Consider the following 14,836-nt stretch of genomic DNA (forward strand, 5'->3'; position numbering starts at 1 on the left):
ACACAGTCAACTCAACCAACACAGTTGAAAGTTGAAAGCACAGAGTTGAACTGGTAGTGCTGATAGCTCGCGCTCTTCGTATTCAAAACTAGAGTAAAATAATTTGCGGTTGCAATTTTTTCTCATTTCAGACACTTTTTGGATGCTCTAAGAATGGTAAAATACTATAAATGAAGTGTATGTTATTGAAAAAATGGAGGTGTAGTCGTAAAACTTGTGTTGTGGACTGGTGCACAAATTGATCGTCCCTAGTTTGGGCCTGTGTGCGACTACTTTGAACTCACGAAACGAGACAAATGTTTTTATTTTCGGGTTAATTTCTACTGGCGTAAGGTTAAGCTTGATTTATTGAAATCGAGTTTAACCTAGGTTGTGAAAATGAGCAATTGGGCTAGAAGGATGCACCGGCGGGCGGCCACTTTGAGCAATGTGGTGACGTCCTGCGGGCATCCGAACACTCTCCCATATCCTCGACGTCTTGAAAAAGTGAAATTCGGAGCGCCTCTACACGAAGTGTGTAAAGAAGATTTACCGGGACCCCTACTTGTTAGTATCGGTGGAGTAAATAAATAAATAAACTTCAATAAGATTCTTAGTTAATTAGTGTGTTTACGTGTTTGTTTAGGTGTTAATTTTGAAGTTGAACAAGGAGGCTCCGTTGCGGCGCGATGTGTTCCGCGCGCCTGGACACCAGGGAGCCATGAAGAAGTTGATACACTTCCTGCAGACTGGACGGCTTGTGAACGTGGACAATTACTCAGTGTATACCATCGCTAGTGTACTCAAAAAGTTTTTGAGGTAAGAAGTGCATCAACTATGATAGAATAATTCTGTAATTCAATTTTAGAGGGACCTTTTTATGTCTACTGCAAGCTATGGTGTGATGACTTCAAGTGAATGTAGGGGAAGAACTTTCAAACAGAAGTAACAATTAATCTAGAATAGAATCTCTAAAATGTCAGTTTTGAAAAATATATGTCCTAATTGGTTCACTAATATGTTGCATAAAATTGAATCTCATAATTTCGTCTCTCATAACAACCTTGAGCAGAACTATAATATCACTGAATTACTTTTCGCATATATTTTTTCTCATACTATCATTTCTCATAATTTTGTAAAGTAGAATATTAACATCACATAATAACGATGATAATAATATTTATATATTCGAATAGTTGCTATGCAGAAAGACATATCTCATAATATTACTTTGCATAAGGATAATAAAAAGCAGAATAAAATTTTACTAAACATTCCTTGCAATTAAATTACAGTTGTGAATCTGACACTGGCTCAGTATAATGCTGAGGCCTTAAAAACACCCCAGCGTTGTTTTAATTGTAGTTCTATATTATCCTAACCTTTATTAAGATTGGTGTTTGGAGTCTATTTGTATTTTTTATTTCAACTCCAAATTTTGTTACTTTTACGGTCATCCCGTAAAATCCATATTGAAAATACAAACTGAAACATACATTACATGCACAGAAAAACCAGAAATAGAGACCAGCGCTGGGAATCGAACCCAGGTCCCCAGCATTCCGTGCTGCATGCTATACCCCTACACCACCACAGGACAGGAGTACAGACACAAATTTTTCCTACCACATATTTTAGCTTGTTTGTTTCTTATTTAGTCACTTAAGCAGCGAAACTAGCAACATCAATGTTTTAGCCCGTAAAAGTATCAAAATTTGACGTTGAAATAAAAAAATACAAAAAGACTCCAAAAACCAATCTTAATTTGATTGCTTAATAGCAACATCTCTTGTCCGGGTGAGCAGTTAGTTCCGATGGAGTGTTGAAGTGTCGCTGCTTAAGTGACTAAATAAGAAACAAACAAGCTGAGATATGTGGTCCATAGGAGAAATTTGTGTCTCAGCTCCTGTCCAGTGGTGGTGTAGGGGTATTGCACGCAGCACGGAATGCTGAGGACCTGGGTTCGATTGCCAGCGCTGGTCACTTTTTCTGGTTTTTCTGTGCATCTATGTTTCAGTTTGTATTTTCTAACCTTTATTGCCACCAGTAAGATTCTGGCGCTTCGCCGGCCGCTGCCACGGCACGCTCGCTTCGCTCGCTCGGCTCGCGCGCTGTTGTGGTCGCCGTTCTAATCTAACCTAACCCAATCTACTATGTAGCTGCTGTTCTGTTCTGGCGCTTTGCCTGCTGCTGTTACAGCACGTTTACTTTGCTGGCCTTACTTTAACCTTAACCCATTTTTATGGTACCTGTTAGTTCCTTTAACTATGTCATTACGCCATGTTAAAGTCAGCGCTGTTTAAAATTCCGTGAAAATACAATAGTCCAAACTAATATTTTGCTATGCCATTATGTCATTATAAAAATCGGCGATACTAATGTTCTGCTATTTAATATTCTGCAGAAGTATATTCGGCGATAAGAGTGTTCTGCTATTTAATATTCTGAGAAATTACTATTATTCGAACTGATAATTATGCAAAGTTATGATTATGCAAAAGTATCATTTGGCTAAAAAAAATATTAAATACCTGGTATGCAAAGTGTATTTCAGAGAATCAATATTATGCAAGATAAAGGGAACCCATCCTAATTATTAGATAGAACAAAAATCCCAGCATGTGTTGTTTTCAAACTTTCCCAAATTTATATTAAATTGTGATTTTTTTATATTATTATTAAAATTAGTTACAATGTAATTGGGACTTAAAACAAATCTTTACTCTGCCTATGACATTTTCAATGTTAAATGAGAGATTTACAAGTAGGTAGTTTAATATTTTATTAATTTGAATAGTTAAATTCTAAATTTGAATGAATTGAAGAGGGGAGGGGAGGTCTTTGCCCAGCAGTGGGACACTATATAGCAGGGGTGGCCGACTTGGTAAGACCCAAGATCTGTTTACTGACGAAACCTTGTGCCTGTGCAATCTACTGGTTACATACTTCTTGAAATCTTAAATGAGACGGCGGTTTAGTATTTATATTTTTGCCTTGTCAGGGGTTGGCTACCCCTGCTACTTAAAAAAAAACTAAATCATTGTTTTTTTGTGGTGTAGGAAAATACCGGGAGGTGTATTTGGACGCGATGGTGAAATGCAGCTGTTTGCTGCAGTGGAACTACCTGAGGAGCGGCAAGTCCATGAAATAAGAAGGTGAGTAAAAAGCATAAAGTACACTTGCGGACAAAGAATACGTGTTGGTACGAAAAACTAGAATATCTCCTAAAATAATAGAGCTAGGGGCATGAATTAAACTGTATATTGTAGATCAAATGATAGTTAATAAAACAACATCAAAGGTTTGAAACGTTATTCATTTGTTTATTCAAATTACATAAAAAACAAAATATCTACAAATTGTATGTAGAAAAATTAACACTTGGTACCTCACATACAACAGAAAAAAAACTTTAAATCAAATTAATACTTTGTATTGCCTCCACAGGCTCTTCTTACAGCTTCCAGACGATTGGGCATGCTGTTTATTAGGTTTCTTATGCGATTTTGCGGGGTATTGATCCATTCTTCCACTAACGCATGTTGCAGGTCTCTAGTGTAGCTGGGGCGGGGTTTCGATTTCTTACACGCCTTCCAAGCTCGTCCCATACATGCTTGATCGGATTTAAGTCCGGACTTCTCGAGGGCCAGTTCATACAAATGATACCAACGTCGTCAAAGTTATCATTTACAATCTGAGCTGTGTGTGGCCTGGCGTTGTCATGCATGAACATGCAATTTTCACCCATATTAATTAAGTATGGGCCAACATGCTCATTCATTAAGAATCTCTTCCACATATCTTGCACTAGTTAGCATACCATTTTCTATGAACACTAACTCCATGCGAGTCTCTGAAGAGATTCCAGCCCAGACCATAATAGACCCACCGACAAACGACACTTTTTCCTCAAAACAAGCTCGAATAAAACGTTCACCTCGCCGCCTGTAAGCTCTTCGCCGCCCGTCATGTGCATAGAGCATAAATCTGGATTCATCAGAAAACATAATTCTTGCCCATTCTTCGTCTGCCCACCATCTGTGTTCGCGGGCGACAAGCAATCTTGCTGTTTGATGTCCCCTTTCAAGTTTTGGGCCATTTGCCGGTCTATGTGGGGTCAAATTAGCTTCTTGGAGCCTCCGCCTTACAGTCCGCTTGCTTATGTCATCTCTTCGGGTCTCTCGAAGTTGATTTTAGACTTCAACGGCCGTGAGGTGCCGATTTTTGAGCATGGTTGTAACAATAAATCGATCTTCTCGAGCTGTAGTACATCTCGGTCTGTCGTTTCCTGGTCTTCTAGTGTTCTGCCCAGTTTCTCGGAAACGTTGGACGACTTTCTGCACGGTAGAATGTGAGTGTGACACGCCTGTTATTCTCGCTGTTCTTCTCTGACTTCTGCCTTCTTCTAACATAGTGATGATACGTGTACATTCTTCTGGTGTTAGCGACATGATAGTAAATCAAGAATGATCAAGAAAGACAACATTGATTGCCTTTTATCATTATGCTTTGACAGATTGAAAACAAAAGTGAGAAAACAGGCAAAAGTAAAACAAGTGAATTTTGAATTTTGGTTGTATTTAATACGATATTAAATTCTCTTTAATATGTATAGAGTCAGTTTCGTGTAAGTACTCCTTTTAATTTTCTAAATTTAAAGGTTTTCGTCACTGACCCGTATTATTTGACCGCGAGTGTAGTACCATAGCATTTTTCAATACTTATTCCATAATATGTATAGGCCGTCTTTCACCTATTAGAATTAGAGGCCCTGGGCACAACATGCTGTATTCGGTAAGCCTGATTTTCAGGCGAGAGTAGAGTATAGCTATCGGTTAACGTTTGGTAATGGAGGACTAGGGGGCCCCGATCCATCGCGGGGCCCTGGGCACGTGCCCAGTGTGCCCAGCGAGGAAGAGGGGCCTGCTACCAAGCGAACGAAAACACAACCAGCCAATACCCTTGCACTACTTGGTGCACTAACAATAAGCACAGTCATTGTGTGAACTGAACGGAGATGGTATTGGACTTGTCCGCATGTGCATATATTATTGGTAGAAACAATGGCTGTTTAGACTGGCTCAGCATGAATTTTGATGCGGGAACCCGATGTCCGCGCATTGTTTGCTTGGTTCGTCAAAGACTGACCAATCGTTTTGGACGCAGTAATCTGCATAAGTATGATTATCTATGCGTTGTCTCCACTGTTATGCTAATAAGTCCAAACATAGGTTAGAGTACAAAATGATACAGATTGATCGTGTGAAAATCAACTAGTTCAGTTTCTATACCATGTTTTTCTTGATTTCCATTAATTTCGACGGATGGCTCAGTTCATTGATTGTAACTACTTGTATTTACCCGACTGCCAGTAGGACGGTTATGTATTTCACTTTAAAAGTACATAATATACATACTATGTTTAAAGAAATAGTTAAGTCTAATTTAAAAATTCACAGTCGTCGAATATACTCACTTTTTAACTTTCGTTTCCTAAATATGTATAAATAAAAAATACTTAGGTAACAGACTTAAAAAATCGTCATAAATTAAAAACCTTTTACCCTGCCTTACCGCGCATAATTAATTAATTTAATTATCTTAATTATTGATTATCTTTTAAACAATAAGAGTTAAGCCACTATAGTGTCTTGGATAAATTAACTTTATTTGACCTATTGAATATTTCCTTAAAGTTAACGGAAGTCAAAAATAACAAGTTGTATATGATTGACCAAGATATATTTCGTTTCTTACAAATTAAGGGATCGCTGGAATTACTTACCTTCGCAATGTAGATACTTTATTTATTTTTCAATTCCAAACTCGTATGAGGTAAATATTGAAGGACAATCCTCATGGCTCCGTTCTTTAAAAGTAAAACAATTCTTAGTTTGATTGGTTCTGGGAACACGTTCTCTAAGTATGTATATACGGTTCTCGTGGGAAAACCGTATGCGAGAAGAAAATGGAAAAAAATATCAATCGATTATGTTATGTGTATCTATTTAGCTTGTGAGTCCTGTAACCGAATAAACGCTGACTTAGGCCGGACACAGTTCATCAATTTACTTAATTGTGTATCACAGAACCTCTGTTATTCAATCCATCGATACCGATCTTTTCCCTCGCTACTCTTTTACGGGTACGGGTCAACGGCCTTTTGTTATGTCATATTTACCCGTTCAGTTATGTCGGTCATTTACGATAATGGTTACGGTTTTGGTGAGCCTCGTGTTTTACGCTTTGTTTCCTTCCTTTATGAATGAGATGCCAAGAAACGTGCTCTAAAATCGCGTAATTTATTATTTTGTAGAGGTAGGTACCAGTGATTCATCTCGTTAAAATAGGTACACGCGAATCGGAACATTATTTTTTCCTCATTAGAGTTAATTCAAGATTTTATGGCTTTAATTAAGTTTATCAAACGAGGTTGGTTAATAATGTGTTCCAGCAGTTATCTTTTCATAAACTACTGCTTCTCCGGGACTTTAATCCCGCGACGAAATTTTATTTAAATGAGACTACTTATGACTACGGTCACTGAATGAAGCTGAAACGTCGTTCAGAGGCCGACGTTTCTGACGCTCGCGACCGCAATCAAATGAGAGAATTTGTAGTTTGAGTCGAAAATTGCTAGAGTCTGAAGCAATATAAAGTAGGGATGAAACAATACCCCTCAGGTAGGTATCGATGTTTTTACTCGGTACAGTCGTAAAGTATAAATACCTACTCTATGTCGATTGAAAAGTATCGATACTTACTCGTAGCGAATTGATCTTTTTTTTTTCAAAAATGTTAGAGAAAATAACTAATCGATTAACACCTTATTTAATAAAATCGGACAAGTAGTCTTGATGCTACGGTGGAACATATGTAAATACAAACATACATAGACTGCTAAAATCATTACTCTTCCTTTGGCTTTGCCGTAGAATAGTAATAAATAAAAACATTACCTAAGCAGTACTTACAGTACTTTTTACCTATTATTCTGTATTTAGAGGAAAAGATGAAAATAAGTTGTGTTCTACCCTAGAACTACGAGTACCTACAAATATATTTGTTTATACAAAAGCTTGTGACATTGGAATACGATATGAGTACTTTTGACCAATACCTACTTCATATACTTGTCTTGGTTTCAAAATATCGATAAAAAAAGTAAGTGTTATCCGAAGGAATGTCGTTTTATCCCTAAATATAAGTTGTTCTTTGTCCACAGACTGCTATTGTCTCTGCCGGTGTGCACCCAGAGGCTGCTAGTGCTGCTATTCGGTACTTTTCGGGTGATGGCTTCCAATGCTGATAAAGCAGGTAAGTGTTGTTAATAACCGCTATCTTAAGCATCGGAGCTATATACGTACAGTCATGGTCATAAATATACGTTTATACGTACTTTACCAAGACGTCAAAAGTATTCTATTCAAGATTTCATCTATGTATACATATATTTGACGCTATGACTGCACATCTCTCGACTGTACAAAACAAATTGAACTAACGGCGAAAAAAAGGTAAACGAACGAGATTTTATATTGATAACTTTTAGTTCTGAAGAGTTCAATAAATGAATGAAATCAAGTGCCTAATATTGCCTGGCTGGCATTATGTTGCGAAACCAAAAAAGATTCGAAAAAGTTAGAATGTATTCAAACAAAAGTCAAACTTTTAAGAATATTAAAAAAAAAAAACGAAATTTAAGAGTTTCAAACGGGACTTGTTAATTCCCGTAAGCGTGATTAATGACACATTATACTCGTATTGAAACAATAACAATAAAAGGCTATTTTAAACATAATGAGTTACATGGCTTGTTTTCTATGTCAGTGGGTCACACGGCCACAAGCTAGTCACACCCCATTTAATGGCCCGAAGATGACACGGTCTTAGGTAGTACAGAATGCTCTCTTCATACAACTCCCTCCCCTCTAACTAACCATTTAAATGTCAAGTCTGTTGACATTTTCCGTTTCATTGTCCGCAAAAACTTTACCAAACCTCCAAGCCTCTTAAGCAAAATGTACACAGTGACAAACGGAGATTTCTTCGACTTTTTTTAGATTGACCTTACTGGAAAGAGGCGACTGACAAACGGACTAGCAACACTAAAATTAAAACCTAAAATTCTAAAAGTGGCTCCGAAGCGGTAACTGCCTACTCCATTTGGGAATACAGGCGTGATGTTTATGTATTATGTACTTGTGCAGGATGTGCTATAAGAGCTAACTTTATACAGTACGATTATCTCCACTTTGACAACAATGATTGAAATCAAGATTTGGTCATGGCCGCGACGTCTAATCCGGCTTTGTATATTAGACAAAGTAAAATGCTTGATAGTTAAAAACAAAACAAATAGTAATATGTCGTAATTTGTTTGTAATTTATCTTTACGATTTAAACCGAGACATCTCGAATGTCAAAGTGAAAATAATCGTAGTGTACCAAATTTCAAGTTTCTAGGACGAACTTCCTCCGACGAAGTACCATATAAGTTTTTGTATGAAATTGTAAGCAATTTGTATGAAATTACCTGTGATTGCGTTGTCTTAGAAGTTTGCTTTTTTCACGGCTCCAAGGGATAGTTAGTAGACCTGAGGTGTTCCTGAGGAAATGGGTTTTGACAGACGGACGGACGTAAAGACAGATAAACAAGTTCCACAAAACAAGGGTTCCGTTTTTGCCAACTTATGTATGGAACTCTACAAAACGATATTTTGCAATCAAGTCGCCGACAATTTAATTCATGTGGCTGACCCATTGACTAAAGCTGAAGATGAAGAAAAAAATTTTTTTTTCCAAATTACATTTGTGCGAAGCCTGGGCAAGTCGCTAGTACTTTCCATACAGCGTACACGAAGCACGTGACCCGCCCAAAAGCATTAATGCTTAAGAGCACTTTGCACGCAGTTGACTTCCCGTCCCGCCGAAATTAGTTTAACTCCGCCAATTACATGCGAGCGTGGGCACACCTTAATTAGTGATGCAACTGCTCTGCTTTTCTCGCGCGCTATTGTTTAATCTTACTTAATGTCTCGTTGACATGGTTCGAATGTCGGCAAATGAACGCGCAGCCCAAAGAAGCAGTGGGATCTTAGCATTTTTAAATAGAGATAATGAATGATGTTTGTGAACCATCGCTATATTTACCGTCTTACTCAGTTCCAGTTTTAGTCATTATTAGGTATTATTTTTCGTTTATAGAAGTGGGTTGACTTTTGTTCCTCCCTTAGAAGTAAACTATGAAGCTATGACAGCCAATTAAGCTGTTGCATTCTGCTGCTTTGTTTTGGGCGACGAACATTTCGATTTGATACATGTAGGTCAATTAGTAGGTTTACCGTATGAAACGTGATATATTTCAGATTTACGGAAAAAGGGGATACCTCTATTTATGCTTGATATACTTACATATTTAAATGACGTCAGGCCGAGTTATCTGAAATCGAGCAATATTTGATTCAATTACCTATAAACATTAATATTTTCTTCTATAAGAAAATAATCGTCGTAGATTATTTAACAGTTCAGTACCTACTCTACTCATATATTAAACTTCACTTGATGAAAAAATCTGAAAAAATATTCTTCTTTTTACTGACTTTTCTTTAAGTTTGAAACCGTTTCTCGCAAAAAATATATTGATAATTTTTGTGACTTTCGAAAAAATATATAATATATAAAGTAACCATTTACTTTTTCACAATCTCAAAAAACTTGCTTTCGAGGTCCATATATTTGTAAAGATTCTGTCAATATTGTCGGGCGGGATATAGCTGTGTCTAAATAACCTGAGGCCATATTGTCTAACGCACTTAAAAGCAATAATATTAAGCATAATATTTCCTACAGTCAAACGGTATAAGATAGGATGAGGGTAGAAAGAAATTGCAAACGAGATTGCGAGCGTCCGCGTGTTAGAAACGGGCTCTGATCTTAAGGGAAAGGATGTATTGAAATGCCGCGTGTGAAGTTATTACTGAATGTCCCATATGTCCAAGCCCTAATGGGTAATGTAATGGGCTACATCATGTGTCGCGCACCAGCACACACGCTACATTATGGCGCGGTTACGCACTGGAGCCCCATTCGTCCGTCTCTACGTCATCGCTGCTTACTCGGTAGTTAGCAGATAATGGCGGTTATCGTATCTCATCTGGCATAAATTATTCGTGCATTGTGACAATATGACTGGTTTCCGGCCTTTATTGTTGAGGCTCCTTGCTTGTAACGATCGGTTTGATACATTCTCGGACATTATCTACGCATCAGGAATGTTTTTTTCTTTGCACTCGGTGACTGATATTGCTGAATCGTTCGCAAACAGGTGTTATATACTAATCATTAGATGGTATTTCATTAATAATATTTTTTCTAATAAGGATACTGCACTGTATTAAACGTCAGCGGATTTAATGAAACCAATTTAGTATTCGCGTGAATATGTAAGTTATTTTAGAGAAAAAATCTGTCCATTAATAATTCAATACATGACATGACAATCATGTTTTCGTGACTTGATTTTACATTGTCTGCGATTGCGAAATTTTTTACTAGAAAGTTAAAATTCTTCCTGGATTCGATGCCAATAGAGTAGACTCGTATCAACACGAGCAGTAACTATGCGAATCTATTTACGTGATCAAGCGTATAATTAGGCAGCAATGGGGTAATCCACGCATAATTTTCCTGTTTTCATTAGAGTTTATCGATAGCCAAATCATTGAGGAAGCATCGAATATCTAATTTACTTCCACGTGCCTACTTCCTGCAGTAGGTAGCAATAAAACTAACAAAAAACTGTAACTTAAGTAAACACGCGAGGCTAAAGAAATAAGTATCTCGAGGGTTCCCTGGTCAAACCCGATAACTCGATCTAATAATTCATAAAATTTCGAATTTAAACTTCTACATATAGTGTTCTTTTTTCAACAGACAATTATTTCGACTTATCGGGTTTGACCAGGGAACCCTCGATCTATAATTCGAAGGACTTTGTTCTTATTGACTGACAGGCAGCTTACATTATTTATGAAATCCTATCAATAGAGTGCTACTGCTAGGTAAGTACTACTTGTGTTCTTGTGTGAAGTTGTGTCTGTGTGTGCCTGTCATAATACTTGCGTGAGCGCATAGTAACAGTAATAACAATTATGCGAGTATTCGCAGCTAACTTTCAGTCTTAATTACATGACAATGTAGTAAGTCTGCCTTTAATTGCTGCAACGCGTCTAAATAGGATGAAAGAAATAGACGATATACGATACCTGCTATCAAAAGGTGACTATTCTTAGGTACGGTACAATCTACTGCTTTCTTGATTTTAACAGAAGTTTGAATGAAAGTGGGAGTTGTAAATTGCATTCTGTAGGTGTATTCCAATGATACCAAAGTGTGTATCGACCTGCAAAGAGTTTAAGTAGCAAGTTGATAAATTTACAAAAAAAACAACAATAAGCAGGGTCTATTAAAATGAAAAACATGAAAAGTAGTCTACGAGTCAAAAATAGTTTTTAGGACTCCTGGAATATAGTTGATAGCCCCTAAAGAACGTGTCACTGTCATTTTGTAACACTTATGGCTTATGACTGATGCTGTCTGCCGACTATGAATTCATTATTCAATTGTTTGGTTGTAAAGAGATTTCACAGAGATACGCGCAGTGTATGTTATCAAAGAGCACTTGGAAATAAGTGCTTTCGCCAATGTCGTTCTGTATGCAGCTGTCTTAGCCTTTTCATATAACTATTAAAACAATTATTTTAATGATTGTGCTTTATTTTCGTTTCCATGATCGAGTTAGTGCTTGCGAGAGCCTTCCGTTCCTCTTGCCGTATATGATATCGTTCTAAATTTGTCGCGAAATAAAAAATGTGAAAAATCTGTAAATTTATCTTTTATTAGTAGGTATATAGTATTGCTAAAAATTCGTATCGATTTCTAAACGTCGTATGATACTCGTCGAGACTGCGATATCCGTAATCCGACCTCGAATCACCCGTAGGCGAACGGCCGGCGTGTTTACAGAAATGATGGCGTCCTTATAAACATCCACTCGCGCCGTGGGAGTGTTGCCTTTTAAAACCTTTTAAAACTCATTGTTTACAGGTACGGGTATGACATCCGAAGCGCTCGGCGTCTCAGTGGCACCATCATTCTTCCACTCTTGCGTGTCTGATGGCAAAACGGCCACAATGGAGGACGTGCAAAGATTCAAGGTGAATTACACATTTTCATGCGAGGCTCATTACGGTTTTTACATGAGTTAATGAGGCGTTTTCTGTCAACAGTGTGTTTTTTAACGCAATCATTGTGCACACTAACAAAGACAGTGATGACTAATTTACTTGTTGGTTTGTGAGTTATTCAAGTCACAATAAAGCATAGCTTGCATCTGTTTAAGTATTATATATACAATACAACTTTTTTTAAAGAGAAAGCAAGCTTTGAACGTTTGCGTTGAAGTGGTTTTCGTTGATGAAACCAATGATCAACAAGAGTATGAAACATATTAGATCAGTTTTTTTTATAAAACTGTAAAAGGGTAATCCATACTAATATTATAAATGCGAAAGTGTGTGTGTTTGTATGTTTGTCCGTCTTTCACGTTGAAACGGAGCGACGGATCGACGTGATTTTTGGCATAGAGATAGTTTATGGGTCAGAGAGTGACATAGGCTACTTTTTATCTAGGAAAAATGCACAGTTCCCGAGGGAATAGCGTGCGATAACCGAATTCCACGCGGGCGAAGTCGCGGGCAAAAGCTAGTGTAAAATAATGTAATGAGCAATGCACATGTACGCCAGCGATAGATAGCGGTTGCACCAGATCAGCGCTACGTAATCACCCGATTCGGACATGTTTTTTTTATGTAGATGGCTTTATAATGTGATCCACTTTATGCCAGGCTTGTTGTCACGTTACAGATATTTACATAATCGACTCGTATTAGCTGACTCTGTTCTGTAGTGACTAACCTAACCAACAAAAGGTTGGAAAACCCTCGACATTGTCACTTCAAAGTTCAATATCTCAAAAACGGCTGAACCGATTTTGATAAAACATGTCTAAGAACCATTGCTAGAAAACCTGCTTTAAAAAAAACTGCATAAATCGGTTCACCCGTTTAAGAGCTACGGTGCCACAGACACACACATAGCGGTCAAACTTATATCACCCCTCTTTTTGCGTCGGGGGTTAAAAATGTAGCTGAACTTTTGAAAATTTAATATGTAATTCGAAGTTACTCACTAAGTTATTTTATAATCAATGAGCTGTATAAGAAAGTATTAAAATTTTTGTAAAAATGTGAGTAAATTTTGGCTGATCTTTACAACATTTTTATTGATTTTCAAGCCGCCGATGTGACATTAATAATTCCACGATAAAACCGTTGTTATTACCACAACAATGGCATTAGTAATCGCCTTATCGTAACTCAATAAACAGCATTTTTTATCAGTTAACCACTCTGTTGCTTATACAGTTTCTTATCAGATAGAAGATATTTTTAAATTTGATTGTAATGCACATTTGACGCGGGTTCTTTTTCACTGCCTTATCTTAATTATATGTGAAATTGCCTATTTCGAATCGGATGATTATGATAAATATGTAAACATGAATAGATTAAGCGACAGTGCTGCAATGTAAATAGCTTTGACATTTTTTTCACCAAAATTGTCTAAACATGCGGCTGAAGGCAGAAGTGTGCGTGAGTACATATTACAACACAAAAAAATGTTTACACATATATACGCATATAATGTAGCTCTAGCAACCATTTATAAATGCTTCCTTTGGTGTTAGATTGACACTTTCACCGTTAAAATACGATAAACACTTTAATGGTGAACTTATTAACGCTTGTAGAATGCTTTATTTTCATCATATAGCAAGCTCTTCGTAGATGTATGACAAAATGACTATGTAGTTAAAACTGTAGGTACTTAGACCAATAATAGTAGTATAAGTACAGTCAGCGACATATAGTACGTAGCAGTCAAGATCAGCAAATAATTGGAAACATACAAAATAGTCATTACCAGTGACTTAGTTAAAGCGGTCAAATTGTTCGAGACATCCATCGTGTACAAAATATACCGGAGCACGGACGTCGCCAAATACTTTTTAACATTCAAGCCGACATTAGTACCGTAGCAGCCAAAGTATTCAAAAGTATGGGACACCACAGGAAAATTGACTTTATTACATACCGTGTAAGGTCCAATGATCCAGTTAGCTAGTCCTTTTGAATACAATGTGAACGGTGTTCCATTTTCAGTCTCTTGGTGCAAAATGCACATGTCACTACATTTTTAATTAAACTAAAACTCTTTTATAATGTAATTATTCTGGCCAATTCAAGCCATATTTAAAAGGAAATCCGTTAATCCGGAATTCTTACAATGTAAATAAAAATGTGAAAAAAGCCATCAGGCTCCAAATGAAAGAGACGGAACGATCACTGATAAGTTGGTACTCTTTTCGGTGATAGTCAAGAACAAAAAGTCGAATCTTATGACATGACGTGTTAATTTATTTCGCACTCAACTCGAGATTAAGGGGCTGTTTCACCATCCATTGATTAGCGTTAACCGACGGTTAAATGTGATGCCGTCTCCGTCTATTCGAACAAAAAAAATAGAGACGGCATCACACCTAACCGCCAGTTAACATTAATCAATGGATGGTGAAACAGCCCCTAAACTTTTTAAATAAAGCTCAGTTTTCTAGTGTGCTTCATACATTTGGATATTATGGCTGCTACGCTACCAGTGGTGATGTGCGTGCTCCGATTTATTTGTACACGACACGATAGATGTCCTGAGCAATTTGATCGCTTTGATT

The 14,836-nt window shown here is 37.1% G+C and overlaps 1 protein-coding gene across 5 annotated transcripts in view; it reads left to right on the forward strand.

Annotated features, from left to right (window-relative positions):
• The window catches only part of RhoGAP71E (Rho GTPase activating protein at 71E), a 30,746-nt gene continuing 15,910 nt past the window's right edge, over window positions 1–14,836 (forward strand). For 3 of the 5 annotated variants that reach the window (XM_074103436.1, XM_074103434.1, XM_074103437.1), the window contains exons 1-6: window positions 1–546; window positions 626–798; window positions 3,042–3,137; window positions 7,208–7,299; window positions 12,094–12,203; window positions 13,689–13,700. In XM_074103436.1, coding sequence (XP_073959537.1) covers window positions 379–546; window positions 626–798; window positions 3,042–3,137; window positions 7,208–7,299; window positions 12,094–12,203; window positions 13,689–13,700 — 651 coding nt within the window. In that variant the 5' untranslated portion in view covers window positions 1–378. The remainder of the gene's footprint in view (window positions 547–625; window positions 799–3,041; window positions 3,138–7,207; window positions 7,300–12,093; window positions 12,204–13,688; window positions 13,701–14,836) is intronic. The other 2 variants (XM_074103438.1, XM_074103435.1) reach the window with 1 other exon arrangement.

The sequence above is a fragment of the Choristoneura fumiferana genome, chromosome 20 (genome assembly GCF_025370935.1).
Source record: "Choristoneura fumiferana chromosome 20, NRCan_CFum_1, whole genome shotgun sequence".
Lineage (NCBI taxonomy): Eukaryota > Metazoa > Arthropoda > Insecta > Lepidoptera > Tortricidae > Choristoneura > Choristoneura fumiferana.